Here is a 15,959-nt window from a genome sequence, read left to right as displayed (position 1 = left end):
ACGCTGTGTTTGAATGGAGATGCGCAGCGGCTCAGCTGTTCTTTGATTTAAACTCTTTTCGTGGACGAAATAGAGCAAAATAAAGCAATAGTGTTGTAGTCAGACAATATAAGTCACTTAATATTAACTTCTTGTTCAATGAACTGTTGTATTACTACACTGCACAATGAATCTTTTATTTACACCGTCTACACTTTGCTTATGAAAGGATTCATGAGATACGTCTGTGATACATTACTCAACGCTGCAAAAACACGTTGTAAGTACGTTAGAAACCTTTGAAGCTCCCTCATCGCAAACATAAATGCTGATCGGGTCAGTCGCACAGGTGCTCCTAAATATTTTTTCATAGTTGCACGCAGTAGTTTCCAGTCGCAAATGCGACTGAAATGGTCGCACTGTAGGGCCCTGCACTACCACATTTTGCTCGTCTTGCAAGCTGGCATTTCTCTAAACCCGAAGCTAGTGACACTAAGAAAAAGCATGCATGCAAGATCTGAGCTGAAAGGAAATTAATCAGTTTTCTGCTTCTGATATCCAAAATAATCTATTATTTTTTTAAAACATAACATTAAAATGACTTCATTTCGACTAGTATCCCAGTGTCGACTTGCAGCTGCATTTCCGTTTAGTTGACAAGTCTCGCACACCACTAGTACCAACTAGCATTTTGAAAATACTAATATTTCCACAAATCTGAAATTTGGTGTCAGCAGCTTTATGAACGATTTACATGAAGCCCATTATGGGTATTATAGATCAGTGTTTCTGCCATCTTTCAAATCAACATGCCCCTTTATGTCATCACAACTCTGTAACTTGTGTATCTTGTATCTTGTACTTGTGAATTGTTTTTCCACTTGCAAGTACAACTTTGCTTGGTTATTCATGAGCTCATAATTACTATTTCTAACTCCACTTAAAGGACTCATAACGCACATATTTTTTAGCAAAAAGTGCATTTGAGCTCTTGTGCAGTCGTCAGAGAGCATTGAATCAAAGAGTGACTAGCTGTGAGCATAATTACAGCTTTGACGTTTCTGATATTAAGCCATATAGAATGTTTGTTTCTGTTGTAAGTTGTTTATTTTAAGAAAAAAGCAGAAAAAATGGTGGACATTGGCACAACCTGAAAATTCCTTTTTACGTGTATTTACTAAAAATATTCCCAAATACCCAATTTACTAAATTTGATTTCAGGTAGGTTTGTTGAGGACATATGTTCCTTGATAATCACAAACAAAAGTTTGAGTCAGTGACATGTTCTGCTGAATAGTATATTTCTAGTTTCCAGTGAAGGCTTCTTGGGAATTTGGCAGAGCTTCCACTTGCTCCACGTTTATTTATCCAGATGTCTTGTTCTAAATGACGCTGTTTTGTGTGTGCGCATGTGTTTTTGGGAAAGGAGTTTGTGCCCTATGAATGTCTAAACTGCAGTTGTGGGTGCGATTCAGTGTTGTCTTTCATGTTAGTGTACCGTAGCGTGCCAGCTGGTTGTAATGATGGAATTAGACGTTGAAGTTGTGAATCAGCAGGGGATTGGTGGGTGATGAGGGAAATGTTTACCGGATGCAGACACTAGTCTTTATCAAGCCCTTTAAAGGCTTTCTTCCCACCAAGACAAAATGCTTCTTTCCCATCATCAAACTCTGGCTTAAACTCAAAGTTCTGTTTTACATTTGCAACCCTGCAACGGCTCATGATGATAAAACCAAGCATAAGTCAACTTTCTTGCTTTATAAAATGTGAAAATCCTCTAGAGCTTGTAATGCAGATGAACTTATTTTGCCTGAAGCAAAATGAATACATCTGTTTATTGAACTAATTGAATTCATAGTGCTGTACTGTGCACGCTAAACAATGTAAACCCAAGTAGGTTTTCTCAACTGGGAAAAAAAATAATAAATAAATAAAAAGACCAAATTAGATGGCTATAATTGGTTCATCTTCAGAACACACAAAGATATTTAGAGAATATTTAAAGGGGTCATATGATGCTGCTAAAAAGAACATTATTTTGTGTATTTGGTGTAATGAAATGTGTTTATGCGGTTTAAGGTTAAAAAAACACATCATTTTCCAGACTCTTAACTTTTATAAACAATATCTCTTTGGATTTGAGACTTTAGTCTTTGCAACTTTACAGATCTTCTTTATGCACCAAGAGCTTGTAACACTCCAAAGAGAAAGGAAAAATTGAAATCGCATCATATGACCCCTTTAATTAAATCTGAGAGATTTCTTTCCATCCATTAAAAATCTATCGACCCAAAACTCTATTATTTCTACTTGTGTCATTGCTTAATTAGTTTATACCATGGTGTCCAAGTTGGTATTGAGAATTGTGACATTCCATTGGCATTGTTATCAATTCCTGAAATTTTGGTACAATATTCTTTTGTCGGTGTAGCTAAATCTGTCTAACTGGGAGAGGTGCTGAGTTATCATTCTGACTGTATGTGGAGTAAAGGACAGGATTTCCTTAGTTCTTCCATGTCCGGGATGTTTTCTTGGTGGATTCTCCACAATCTCCTGCCTGTTTTCCAGGGCGTAATGTGAATTCCTCCTCTAAGTGAACCCTGGTTCAGTGATGCATTTGAAGTTCCCTTACAGCTTCTCTAGACCTGCTCTTGGCCTTCACAGACAGCGGGCACCAGTCTGAGTATCAGTGCCAGCAGGCGCGTTCATCACTACAGTGATCTGGATGGTGTTGTGCTTGACAGATATCAAAATCATGCAAATGTTGTATTTCACTCCAGAGGAGAGCTCAGCAGCATGTGACTGCTACCAGATATAAGCTCAAACAGTGACGAGTCAGTTTAACTGATTAAGTGCCTCCCTTGTTTTTCTGCTCGATAAAGACTAGAGGAATCCTACACACTTCAAGATGGCCAAAATGCATGCCAGCTAGGGGTGTGCGATATTGACACAAAATGATATCTCGATATTTTATGGGATTTTATCGATAACGATAATTAGACGATATTTTGCTGAGTGTGTTATTGTGCTGGTACCTTAAGGACTGCCGAAGACAGCTGACTCCTAATGTTTTTACTATTCATCATATTCTGTGTGGTGGTCGTTAAAACAACAATTACGATATTATCGCAGACAATATATATCGCACACCCCTAATGCCAGCATGGGCATAAACAAAACTCCCAGTCAGGCTGAAATGCAGTGAGACCTAAAAATGAGAGCACTTGTGTGTCAAAAACAATTCAGTTAATGTGTTTACATTTGATGCCATATATTGTGTGTAGTATGTACTCAGAAGGACTTACAAGCACATCACATGAAATGGATCTTCAGGAAACTTACTGTAGTTGGACTTTCCCAGCCACAAAAAAATTTATTATTAAATGCATTAATGTTGGCAAAAACTAGAATAAAATGGAATGAATGTTATCAGTGTGTATATTAGTAGGTTACATATTTGCGCAAAACTTTTGCAATATTTTTTAAATGTCGATAAAAAAAAACATGTTTCCATTTCCATTAACCGATGTTATGTGACTAAAACCTTGTGCCTGTGTGTGTTGTTGATTGTGGATGGGGTTGTAGATGAAGCCCTGCTTGTTGCACTGTGCAATCTTTTTTAAATGTAATTAAAAAACTATTGCGAAAGGACAATGTTTACATTAACCGATGTTATGTGACTAAAATGTAATTTTTTCCTCTTGCGATAAGTCATGATGACCGATGTTGGTAGGTTTATGTATATATCAGCCACCGCATTAGCCATTATTTTTAATCGAAGGAGACGTAGATGTGTATCTTTAGCAAAGCAGTGCGGAGAGCCGCTTCTGGGGCACTTTTGAAACATGCCACGGTGCGTTAACACAAGCATTGACTCGAGTGATGGCGATCAGCTCAGGTGGCCATGTCGGAAGCCGTAATGCGCTGCAGATGTGTGCAAGGTAAATAAGTAAATTAATGCTATTCAAGCATTAATGGCAAGGAAAGCCCTTTATACTTGAGAGGACCATGTATGAGGTGTTTCTTGGAGGTTATAGTACAATAAAGAATGATCATGTGACTTTTACGTACACCAGGGGCCGGATTTATGAAACATTCTTAAGAAGAAATTTCTTCTTAACTGCCATTTTCTTCTTATTTTTTAACTTAAGAAAAAAGTTAAGAATATTTTGTATTCCCAAAAATTAATCTTAAGAATATTCTTATCTTTTTTCTTAAGATTGTTCTTAAGACAAAACTTGAGAAGAATTAAAATTCTTGAAAAGAATCTTCTTAAAAATCATCGTAAATAACTTCTTAAATTTAGGACAGCCCCAGACTTGTCTTAAATCCCAAACAGTAAGAATTATTTAATGAATTTATTGGGTTATTTCAAATAAATTTTTATATTTAAGCATTACAACAACACTAGCTACATATAATACATAGTAGGACTATTAATAGGGATGTGCACGAGTTTTCTGAAGTGACAGCGATGACTGATAATGTAAACAATGATCGGTCATGATTAGCCTATGTGTGACGCTACTTTTTGCTGACTTCAAAACTCAGTAGCAACTCTAAAATGAGTCAGATAGGGAGCTTTAATTGAACGCTTTTCATTTTAGCTTATAAATACGACAATCTTTGGCAGTATTCAGCGCTCATGAATGCGCTGGACGCGTTTGCTGTAGCAGCGCGGACACACATACTGGAAGAGTTCACTCAGATGAGAGCGCAAAAATACAGCACAAAAATGAATGAAACATATCGCTGCAGCTTGAGACAGGCTATTTTAAAAGTAACTGTTCAAAAACACGGCACATTAAAAACGAGAAGCTGAGTGCCAGTCAAACTCGCGACGAAAATAATGTGCTCTTAAGAAATGTCTTAACTTATTTCTTAAGAAGATTTTCGTGAATCCGGCCCCAGGTGACCTGTAAATGTGAAAAACTGTTTCTATTGCAGTTTTGCAAAATATTCCTTTTTCGAATTGCCTGAAAAACCACCTCATGTGAGCGTAAAAACTTTTTTGCGATATATGGGAGTTTTTGCGAAATGACGCAACTTCAGTTTCAATCAAGTTAGGTATTTAACAGTGGAGTCTTGTTGAAAATAATTACCGGCTTATCAGTATTCCCAATAAACGTTGTTTTTTTGTGTAATTAGGTGTTTTTTGTATTGCCGGTGATATGTTATTTGTAGTTAGTTCTTTCCTGAGGCCGTGGGAATGATGAAGTCTTGTGCTCCGTCTCTCTGCTGTTTTGGCGCCTGGTTGAGTTTGTATGATGCACTTCTGATCAAGTGACTCAAGTGATACAGACACTGTGAGGAGTGCATATGTTAGTTAGTGTACTGCTCTCACACACTTCCAGGTGGTGCAAAACACTATTAAATGCATAAAGTAACACGGTAGATATGATGTTACTTTATTATTACATCAAGCAATACAGTAATGCAAGCCTGAAATCTGCAAATGAGCAAGTGAAACTGACCTGTTCCATCAAACTCATGCTTGTCATTCACATGATTTTTTTTTTTCTTTAACTTGTCTTCTGCCAATGTCTGAGTTGTTGCAGCCCTAAACATAGACTGTGACTTAAATGATAGAGGCCTGAATTTACACTGTTAAAGCATGAATAACATACCATACGTGTTAAGACTGGCTCACACTGCAACCAAAAACACTAAAATCTTGTGCCTTTATGTGTTGTTGATTGTGGATGGGGTTGTAGATGAAGCCCTGCTTGTTGTGCTGTGACGAGATGCTTTATACAGTGCCTTGCGGAAGTATTCATACCCCTTCATTTATTTCACGGTTTATGTTGCAGCCTTATGTTAAACTGCTTTAAATTACTTTTTTTCCCCACATCTACACTCCATACACCATATTGAAAAAGGAAAAACAGAACTGTCACAACTTTGTAAATTTATTAAAAATAAAAAACTGAAATAAGTACATTGCATAAGTATTCCCATAAGTATTAACCCATTACTTAGCTGAAGCACCTTAACAGCCTGAAGTCTTTTTGGGTATGATGCGACAAGCTTTGCACATCAGCATTTGGCAATTATCTGTCATTCTTCCCCCTGCCTCTTCACCTCTCAAGCTCTGTCAGTTTGGATGGGGGCAGACGCACATTTTCAGGTTTCTCCAGAAATATTAGATTGGGTTTAAGCCCAGGCATTTGGTGCATTGAGCTTGTCTTCTGCTCTGACGAGTCCCTCAGCCCCTGCTGCTGAAAAACAGCCCCACAGCACAAGGCTGCTACCAGCATTTGGGATGCTACTCTGCAGGTGATGAGCAGTGCCTGGTTTCCTTCAAACATGATGCTTGGAATTGAGGTTCATCAAACCAGAGAATCTTGTTTTTCACAGTCTAATGGTCCTTTAGGTGCTTTTTTGCAAATTCACTGAGGAGAGGACTGAGTCTGGCCACACCGACATAAAGCCCAGATCGGTGGAGTGTTGCAGTGATGAAGCAGAATTTTTTTCTGAAATTTTCCCCAGATGTGTGGCTTGACGCAAACCTGTTTCTGAGCTCTACATGCAGTTCTTTTGACCTCAGGGCTTGGTCTTTGCTCTAATAGCATTTTCAGCTGTTAGACCTTTTATTAAGATGTGTGTGCCTTTCCAAATCATGTCCATTCAATTGAATTTGCCACAGGTTAACTTCACTTGAAGTGTAGTAACATCTACAAGCAATATGAATGCTTCTGAGCTAAATTTCAACTGTCCCAGATAAGGGTTTTAATACTTACGCAATGGAATCATTTAAGTTTTAAAAACTAAAGATGTTAAAAACCTGTTTTTTGCTTTGTCATTATGGTGTATGGAGTGTAGATTGATGTGGGGAAAAAAGTAATTTAAAGCAATTTAACAAGGCCGCAACTAGGACTGTGCGATATGGACAAAAAAAAACTATTGTGATTTCTTTGATCAATTTTGCGATTTTTAATCACGATTTTGACACACACAGACATGCTTTACAGTCATTAATGCATTCAGTGTGAATTTGAAACATATTTCCAAAAGAAAACCAATTAGAGCTTTATCAAAAAGCTGTAACATCACAAGTAATAAAAGTATGAAAAAAGTAAACAAGTTTCACCCAAAAGTTTAGTCATAGTTCTGCTGCCACTGAAAAACATCTGTAAACTGTTGTCTGTTTTAGGGTTTGCTGGTGTGTTTCAGGATCTTCCTCAGTCTGCAGCTATAAAAGGAAAATATAATATACTTATGTAAAGCAATGGGCTGAGTCTGACCAAATGCAACATTAGATCATTGACACCAGCTAAAATATAACTTTTCAGTAAATAACAAACCTCAGCTTTTATAATAAATTTAGATAAGATTACATATATTAAGTGTATATCAAATAGATGAAACTGTAGTATTAAAAACACTTTACAATAAGATTTTATTTGTTAGATAACATGACCTAACAATAAACAATAGTTATATGGCAATTATTCTTCTTAGGGTTAATTTCAAAGTTCAATCTGTTAAAATTATTTAATTCACAATGAACAAACATGAATGATCAAGTGTTTGTATTAAATAACATTCACAAACATTAATGAATGTTTTAAAAATATATTGTTCACTCACTGTAAGATGTTACTAGATCCAACTCACGTTAGAAAACATTAAGTCATTGTACAGTAAAGTCTATACAGGAGATACAATTTGACTGTACTTTTATTTAATCCAAACTGTGTTCATATTTAATTTTAAAGGGCTTTTAAAACCTGCTAGAGATATTCAGCCAAGTATTACAACTAACTGACTAAAAAAAACAAAAACAAAAAAAACAACTTTTTCTGACGGACTGATGAGACATAAACACTGTTAACCATACATTTGTACATTCTCTAACACGCATATTTTGGTTACACAGTTCATTTAAAAGCCTCTGGTGTGTAAAAATAGTGAATACCATTATGTCCACCTGTTTTTTACAGTAATTAAAGTTATAGGAGCATTAAATAGTTAAAGAAATCATTTTGAACAAAATGAACAAAAATCATTCTAATGCTCATTATATTAGCGTTAGCCGCGCTTATGCTGACGATTAAGTACGTATTCGCTAACGGCGATGTTTATTTCAATCCGAAATTCTAATTAAAATATGGAATAATATTCATAACAGAAGCTCTAAATATTAAAAATGTAATTGAAACTTACCTGCTTGAACTTGATCGGGGTGTTGTGAATGCTCTGATCCGTTAACATGGGCGCGGAAAAAATACGCACCGGAACTAGGGCTGTGCGATTAATCGAAATCGATTCGAAATCGCGTTTTGAGAAGTTGCGATTTCCTAATCGCAAAGCCTGCGATGTGGACGCGATATTACTCTGTTCCAGAGCATATGTGATTAATCGCACAGCCCTAGCAGCAACATAACAAAACATGAAGGGGTATGAAGACTTTCGCAAGGCACTGTATATGCTATTAATTGTTTTAACACTTAATATTGTACATGCATTTAATGCATGCATTCACTAATATATCTTATTTATATAATGTATAAGTGATTGTACAGTAGAGCAGTGCCAAAGATATCACACACATTCAAGATTTTGTCTATGAAGGCTTGGGAAAGATACTTTTTTTCTGTTTGATGCCATCTTAGAAATATAAAATATGCTGCTCAAGTCTGCCTGTCTTGTGTAAAGAGGTAGGTCCTTACTACCCAGCATGTTACAAATCGCAATTCACAACCCTGTTATTTCTGCTCCACCAATGCAGTTGCATTTGAAATGGTATTGAAGGTGGAGAGAGCGCTGGTTATTCACTCCCCCCACCTACAATTCCTGCCAGACCTGAGATTCGAACCCGTGACCTTCGGGTTACAAGTCCGACTCTCTATCCATTAGGCCACGAGTGCCTTTGCACACCTTTGTTTCTATGGAGTTGACAGTTAAGCTTAACTCATCACCACACTACAAACGCCAATGGAAGCTTGCTTTCTTCTTACTCTGTAATCAGTCCTTCTATAGTTTTTCTTTTTGTTCTTCGTCTTCATCTTTTGGAAAGTCATTTGATTTTGGAGCAAATAGGAATGCAAAAATCATATTTGCTGTTGTCTCCCATTCAACAAGTTTAACCCATCAATGGCACCTTCCACTTCTGAGAACCCCAAAAATGTAAAAAGAGTCCATTGACAAGAGCCTGTGAAAACAGATGCCATCAGGGATAACCTACTGATCCAACAAAACCCAGCCACCGTTGTTTTTGGGACTTCGCCTTTAGCAGGTTACTCGCTGGTAGAACAATCTTTGGCAGTGAATTGTCACTTCTAATTATTGAAAATATTAATATTGGCAATATCTAGATACACAAATTGAATTACGTGCATAAATATTGAATGGCATGCATAAATACAGGTAGGAAAGAACACAAACACGACATAAAAATTTACCACAAATATGACATAAAAATTAACCATGGCAGAAATTGAGTTGCATAATCATTATTTTTAGTGCAACTTCTAGTACTAACACATTAAACCTTGTGTATGGTAATCTCTAGTTAATCTGTTTGGGTGGCCGTGTGTGACTGTAAAGCTGCTATAAGGATTTAGCTGGCTGTGAAGACTGAACTCGAGTGTAAAGTAAGGCACCGTAGTTAACTGGCACTTAAACTACTGTGGTACCAAAATTCTAATGGTGCGGTGGTATGATATTGTTTTGTTCATATCAGTACCTGGCCCAGACAACAATGTGCATTCAGCATTGTAAATGTCATTCTTGAAAATGCTTTTTACTTACCTGATCGTACAGCGGTGCATACAGAGCCTCAGGGACTCTGCGCCTGACAGGTGCAGTGTGTTTTCCTGCAGAAAACAAGCTCTGAACTTTATACTCCACGGCTGTTGTTTTTGTTTGTCTCTGGTGTGCCATGTTATAGTTTAGTCCATAACTAAACACCCAGGACTTCATTTCTGATAAAGAGCAGATCCTGCAAAACACCCTTCAGGTTTTGTGGGTTGAATATGACTCACACGTCATTGATGTTGTTGTATTTGATTCCAGGAGCTCTTACTGTGGGGCTGGTGCGTCAGTGTCAGACCATTCATGGACGAGATCGAACCTGCATCCCCCCGCGACTCCCTCCAGAGTGGGTCACCACGCTCTTCTTTATCATCATGGGCATCATCTCCCTCACTGTCACCTGCGGCCTGCTGGTGGCCTCGCACTGGCGTCGAGAAGCCACAAAATACGCAAGATGGATCGCCTTCACAGGAAGTGAGTGACGCATCTCATGTTTGAATCACCCCTGCTGTTTTCCCTCTTGCCTTTTTTGACCCGCCCACCAGAGATGTAAAGTGTGTAGTTTCAGCACACCAGTGATATCCCTCAGAATTGCTAGAATTTAACTAACACTTCCCCTTGCTACATATAGGAGTGCAGAAACTACACACTTCACCTTTAAGGCTTAACATAGAGCATACAGAAGAAAGCCTGTGCATATGTCACATATAGTTAGGGTTGGGTAACTTTGTTTTTTGTTTTTTTTTACGATACTGGTGCCGAATCTATACTTTTAAAATAGTACTGGTGCCTTAACGGTGCCTGGACCTATACTTAAAAAAAAAAATTACCCAAAATTATTAGGACTCACCTTAGCCCGAGTCCTTAACTTAGCCTGATTCACGATGGTAAGCTTATAATAATGTTTTCTAATTCGAGTGGTACTGGTAGGAATTTACAGAAAATGCGAGTATGCCGCTGTGTCATTACGTCACGTCTGCAAACATGAAGTTGTCCCGGCAAGTAGGCTATCACGTGTGTGTGGATACTGCAGGTGGCAGATCATTTATAGCCTTTTCTCCCAGCAGCTGGAATAATTAAACTTATTAAATAATTAAACTTATTTTGATAGCGAATTGTAATCCAAAAATGGTTTGTGTTTATAAAACACAAGTGACTGAAATTAGATTATATTCCAATTTTAAATGTGCATCTGATAGCCTACGTTTGATTACACAAGTTTTACGAGATTTATTGTAATGCTTTTTTCCTCACTTGGTCAGAACAAAAGTGGCAGACTTGTTACTTACTCATTCAGATGACAATATCCGGTGAAAGTTCTTATTTGGGCCATACTTCCAAGACTTAGGCTAGAATCTGTGATTCCGAAGCACAGTATGCACACCGGTGTAGTGACTGACAGCCAGCCCACACATACTCCTCAAAACATTAGATTAATCCGCGCTGGAGCCGTGCACGGTGCGTTAAGAAAATAATTCCACAAATAAATGCAATTGCAGGTTTCAAACAGATGGCGACAAAGAGGCAAAACTTACGGACTGCAGCTTTAATGTCTGTTTCATTCATACTGGAAGCCTGAGGGCGCCCTCGTGCAGAAACTCCACATATGCATCACAGAAGTAACAGAACTCATGATGCTCCAGGAAAACCCCTAATATGGACAAAGGCATTCCTATCGCTGTAACTGAATAAACAGATGATATAAACGTTTTGAATGATAAAACAAAGACAATAAACACTCGACTGTGACAATGTATAATTGTGTTATTCAAGCCATCTCTGGTATTTTCATACTAATTAAGTATATAATCATTGCTAATCGACATTACAGTATAGAAAATGTTCTGCCTCATTTTGTGATATGCAGCCCTCATCAGATCACAAAAGGAAGTTATTTGACTGATGTTGTGGAGTAAAAACATGTTATAAGCAGGGGTCGGGAACCTTTTTTTGACCGAAGAGCCAATTTTTTTATTTTTGGTTAATGCATTTTTCCAAAAGAGCCAAAGTGAACTATATATATAGTGAAAAATTTAAGGGGGTCTGAATACTTTCCGTACCCACTGTATATATATATATATATACTACAAACAAGCTACGTAAGTTATCAGCTTGAATCTGAGTGCAGGAGCTCTAGTTACCATAGAAACATCAGTGGTTTGCTGTTGTGACTCTCGCGAACAGCACTGAATGCGCACTGAACACGCACTTTGGCCGGTACAAAAAAATTATTTTTTTAAACCTTTTATCAGCTTATGTAGGCTCTACAACAAATGAATTGCTGATCTCTAGTGGTGTATAATTTTTGTAATAGTTCATTTGTTGGTAAAGGGTGAGAGATCTGGCGAGCCACATGATTTTTGTCAAAGAGCCAGGTGTGGCTCTCGAGCCATAGGTTCCCGGCCACTGTTATAATGTTCTCTTTTGCTGGACAACAGGTTTAGAAATGCTTCTCATTGCAAGTCATTACAAGGGAAGTTTAGCTTTAGGCATTTTAACTTAATTGTGTTTAGCTGAGCTAGCTAACGGTACCTGTTGCCATCAGAGCAAGTGTAATTGTTGCATTCACGTGATCCTCGGATGGTCTCATTTCCCAAGTTGTGCTTTTAAGTCAGAATATGAAAACAACATGGACACTCACATTACTACAAAGATTGGATTTGCATTATTAGAGCTTTTCGACTTGCGTTCACTTGCATTTTCTCAGTCGGGAAATTATTCTTCATATGCGGTGGTGGTTTCAGAGAACCAGAGGACAAATATTTCAATCGATCACTCAGGCATTTAGGTGACACCGTAATGAGGCACTGTGTTCTGTTTCAGTTACATACCGGATACATAGGTACCGGTGCCATATTGACATATTTTCAGTGTGTGGCTTGTCGCCTTCCATTGTCGATTGCACTCATTCCTGTTGTGTGTCCTCAATCTATCAACCCGTGTAAGCGTTAAGTCTGACGAGGAGGGGGCGGGAGAGAAAACTCTCTCCAATATTTGGAATTTGAACAGCAGTATCCATTTCAACCACTAGCTGTGAATATTACATATACTGCACATTTAAATGCAATTCCATATTTTGTCTGTAATTGCGTGCCATATCCTAAGTTTTTGTGCCTAATCTACTATAGATGGCTAAAAAAAATAGACAGCCATGTTGACTAGTGCTTCTGTGAGGTGATTAGTTACTCACAACTTAACATGAATAAATGTTTTTTTTGTTTGTTTTTTTGGTTATTATTTTTTTTCGTCCAGTTGCATAAAATACTTAAAATAGTCTTTTCAAGTTTGTCCTCAGTTATTTTTTTCTTTAAGACTGGTTACATGAAGATGTAGATTTGTCCAACTTGAATCCTGAATATAAGACTGATTAGCCCGTGGCAAACTGCTAGTTAGCTCAGAAACTGCACATTTAAATGCAATTCCATATTTTGTCTGTAATTGCGTGCCATATCCTAAGTTTTTGTGCCTAATCTACTATAGATGGCTAAAAAAAATAGACAGCCATGTTGACTAGTGCTTCTGTGAGGTGATTAGTTACTCACAACTTAACATGAATAAATGTTTTTTTTGTTTGTTTTTTTGGTTATTATTTTTTTCGTCCAGTTGCATAAAATACTTAAAATAGTCTTTTCAAGTTTGACCTCAGTTATTTTTTTCTTTAAGACTGGTTACATGAAGATGTAGATTTGTCCAACTTGAATCCTGAATATAAGACTGATTAGCCCGTGGCAAACTGCTAGTTGTTTAGCTCAGAAATAGACTTAATGTAGAGGTTAAGTTTATATAACTGGCCCGTGGGCAGATTTTTCTGAAAAGGATGACACCACAATAGTAGACCACCATGAAATGAAATTATTGCAAAACAATGGCACAGGAGTGTCTACAAATGGTTCTACAGGAAACAGTGAAACAACAGCTAAAAATGTGCTTCGACAGATTATTTCACAGACATAACTTTCTCAGCTGGAGCTACACATGCGCTTGACAAAACATTGGTTTTATCCTATCAAATAAGGTGTGGGTTCCCAGCTGTGGGGAATATGTAACACCGACCAATTTAAAGTCCTGCGCACAAGCAGTCAATGAGATAGATGATCTGTGTGGTTTGGGCTTGAATGGCGCTGCTGAGGTGTTGTGTTGTCTGTCCAGCATGTGTGTAGCATCTGTTGTGTTCGCTCACTGGAGACGCTATTAACTTTCTTCTCTATTCCTCAAGCTAGTTTACACATCCTTTGTGTGTTCTATAAAGAAACACTTCAGTTTAAACTTCCTCTCAGGATACAAGCGTTTGAGGGTAAATGAGAAAGCAGCAATAGGTAACTGTGCTGCAGATTCATCACCTTAATGTAATGTAGTTGTCGACCGATATATCGCCAAGGCTGATATATTGGCCGATATCTGCCATTTTTCAAATATCGGCATCGGCCGATAAGTTTTGCTGTTTGTGTTCGAGGCGGGACTTTTATTTTGATGCCGCGTCGGACTTTTATTTTGATGGCGCTGAGAACGGCCTGAGCACACAGTGCTCACATTCTCCCTCTTGTTCGCTGTTGTCATTCAGTTCTGTCTAATACGGATAGAAGTCTATCTAATAATCAGATAGAACTGTTAAACAAAGGAATTAAAATTTATACAAAAAAGTATTATAACGATTGCTTTAATATTATTAAAGGGGTCATATGATGTTGCTAAAAAGAACATTATTTTGTGTATTCGATCGACAAACTTTAAACTCGTGACTGATTTCAAATTATGCTGCGCTTTATGCATTTGCCCACTGTCATATTCATGTCATTTTCACTGTGTGCTGTATGTAAAATGAGTGTTACCTTGGCTTTATTTGAAAAAATATGATTCCCAATGCACACAAACTTCCAAGAATACTGCGTGCCCTGTTGGTTACAGTGTTTACTTCCTTTTTAATTATATTTTTATTAAATATTTATTTATTTGTGAAAAATACTTTGTCTTCTAGAGTAAAAGTATGTTTATTTTACACTTATTTTTTAATCCATTTTCAAATGATTTTAAATTTCTTAAATATGAATAAAAAAAATTATATCGGCTTTATATCGGCCATCGCCCACCCTGCTTTCCAAGATATCAGCATCGGTATCGGCTGTCAAAAAACCCATATCGGTCGACCACTAATGTAATGTCACCTCTACCGTCAAATGAAGTGTCTGGTGTTGCGGAGATGTTCGGAGTTGTTTTAAAGACATTGCACTAGAGTGTTGTTGGCACCGGCAGGGTGTTGCTATATATTTGCTAAGATTTTCTAAAAAAAAATTAAGCACATTGCGATGTGGTTGAGTGGTCAGCAGTCTAGTTACCTGTTGTTCAGTTGATCTCACCTCTGTCTCAGACTCATGTCTCAAGTTGCTCCTTCATTACAGTCCATAAAATTTTGATCACCATATAATGGCCTGCAAAATTAACCCTTAAAGACCTAGAACATTTTTGGGGCACCTGTCACGCCTGTACGTTTCTTTGTTTTTTCAGACCTATTCTAGCAGTCAGCATCAAATGCCATATATCATTATAAACAGGAGAAGTTTCAGTCTAGCTAATGTAAAGTCCTGATTTTCCTTTTGTTTTCTCTAAGAATGATTGAATTTGCCAGAATTTTAAGAAAAATGCAAGCAACGATTGGGTGTTTTTTACGGTGTACTCAAACAAAAACTCCTGTAGTTAGAATTTTTTTTTGTAGAAAGTTTATTTGGAAGTGTAAAACTATAAATATGTAAACAAATTTAGTTTACATATAACATTCCCCAAGCAAGTTATAGCCATTTATTACAATATTATTATAGGCGCTATTCAGTGAAAAACAGGTCTATTTGATTTACTGACAATTAGGCATACGCCGGTATCAAATTTTCATGTTGCGATTAATTGCTAATGCTTTTATCACGGTATACAGTATTATCATGATATTGAAATTGTTGCAAAAAGTGTTGTTATAATACAGTATAACAGGTTTAATAACTTTCTTATAACAAAAATAACTGAACATTTGAATACAAAAAGCAATACACCAAAAATTTATAAAGTAAAAAATTTCAGTTCAAAAGAATTATAAAGACCAATAGGTAACACTTTACAATAAGATCTCATTAGTTAACCTTAGTTAATGCACTAACATTAACCATGAGCAATAGCGACATTTGCTACAGAAGTTATTAATCTTTGTTAAAAAATACAACTGTTAGCTTGAGTTCATT

General features: G+C 37.1%; 1 protein-coding gene across 1 annotated transcript in view; it reads left to right on the top strand.

Moving 5' to 3' along the window:
• The window catches only part of mosmoa (modulator of smoothened a), a 40,902-nt gene that overhangs the window by 12,686 nt on the left and 12,257 nt on the right, over positions 1-15,959 (top strand). Inside the window, exon 2 of the mRNA XM_016536511.1 lies at positions 9,997-10,209. Within this exon, the coding sequence (XP_016391997.1) occupies positions 9,997-10,209 (213 nt within the window). The remainder of the gene's footprint in view (positions 1-9,996; positions 10,210-15,959) is intronic.

This window comes from Sinocyclocheilus rhinocerous, unplaced genomic scaffold (assembly GCF_001515625.1).
Source record: "Sinocyclocheilus rhinocerous isolate Xijiao unplaced genomic scaffold, SAMN03320098_v1.1 scaffold1447, whole genome shotgun sequence".
Lineage (NCBI taxonomy): Eukaryota > Metazoa > Chordata > Actinopteri > Cypriniformes > Cyprinidae > Sinocyclocheilus > Sinocyclocheilus rhinocerous.
The sequence above is the reverse complement of the archived record's forward strand: the minus strand, read 5'-3'. Positions and strand labels throughout refer to the sequence as shown.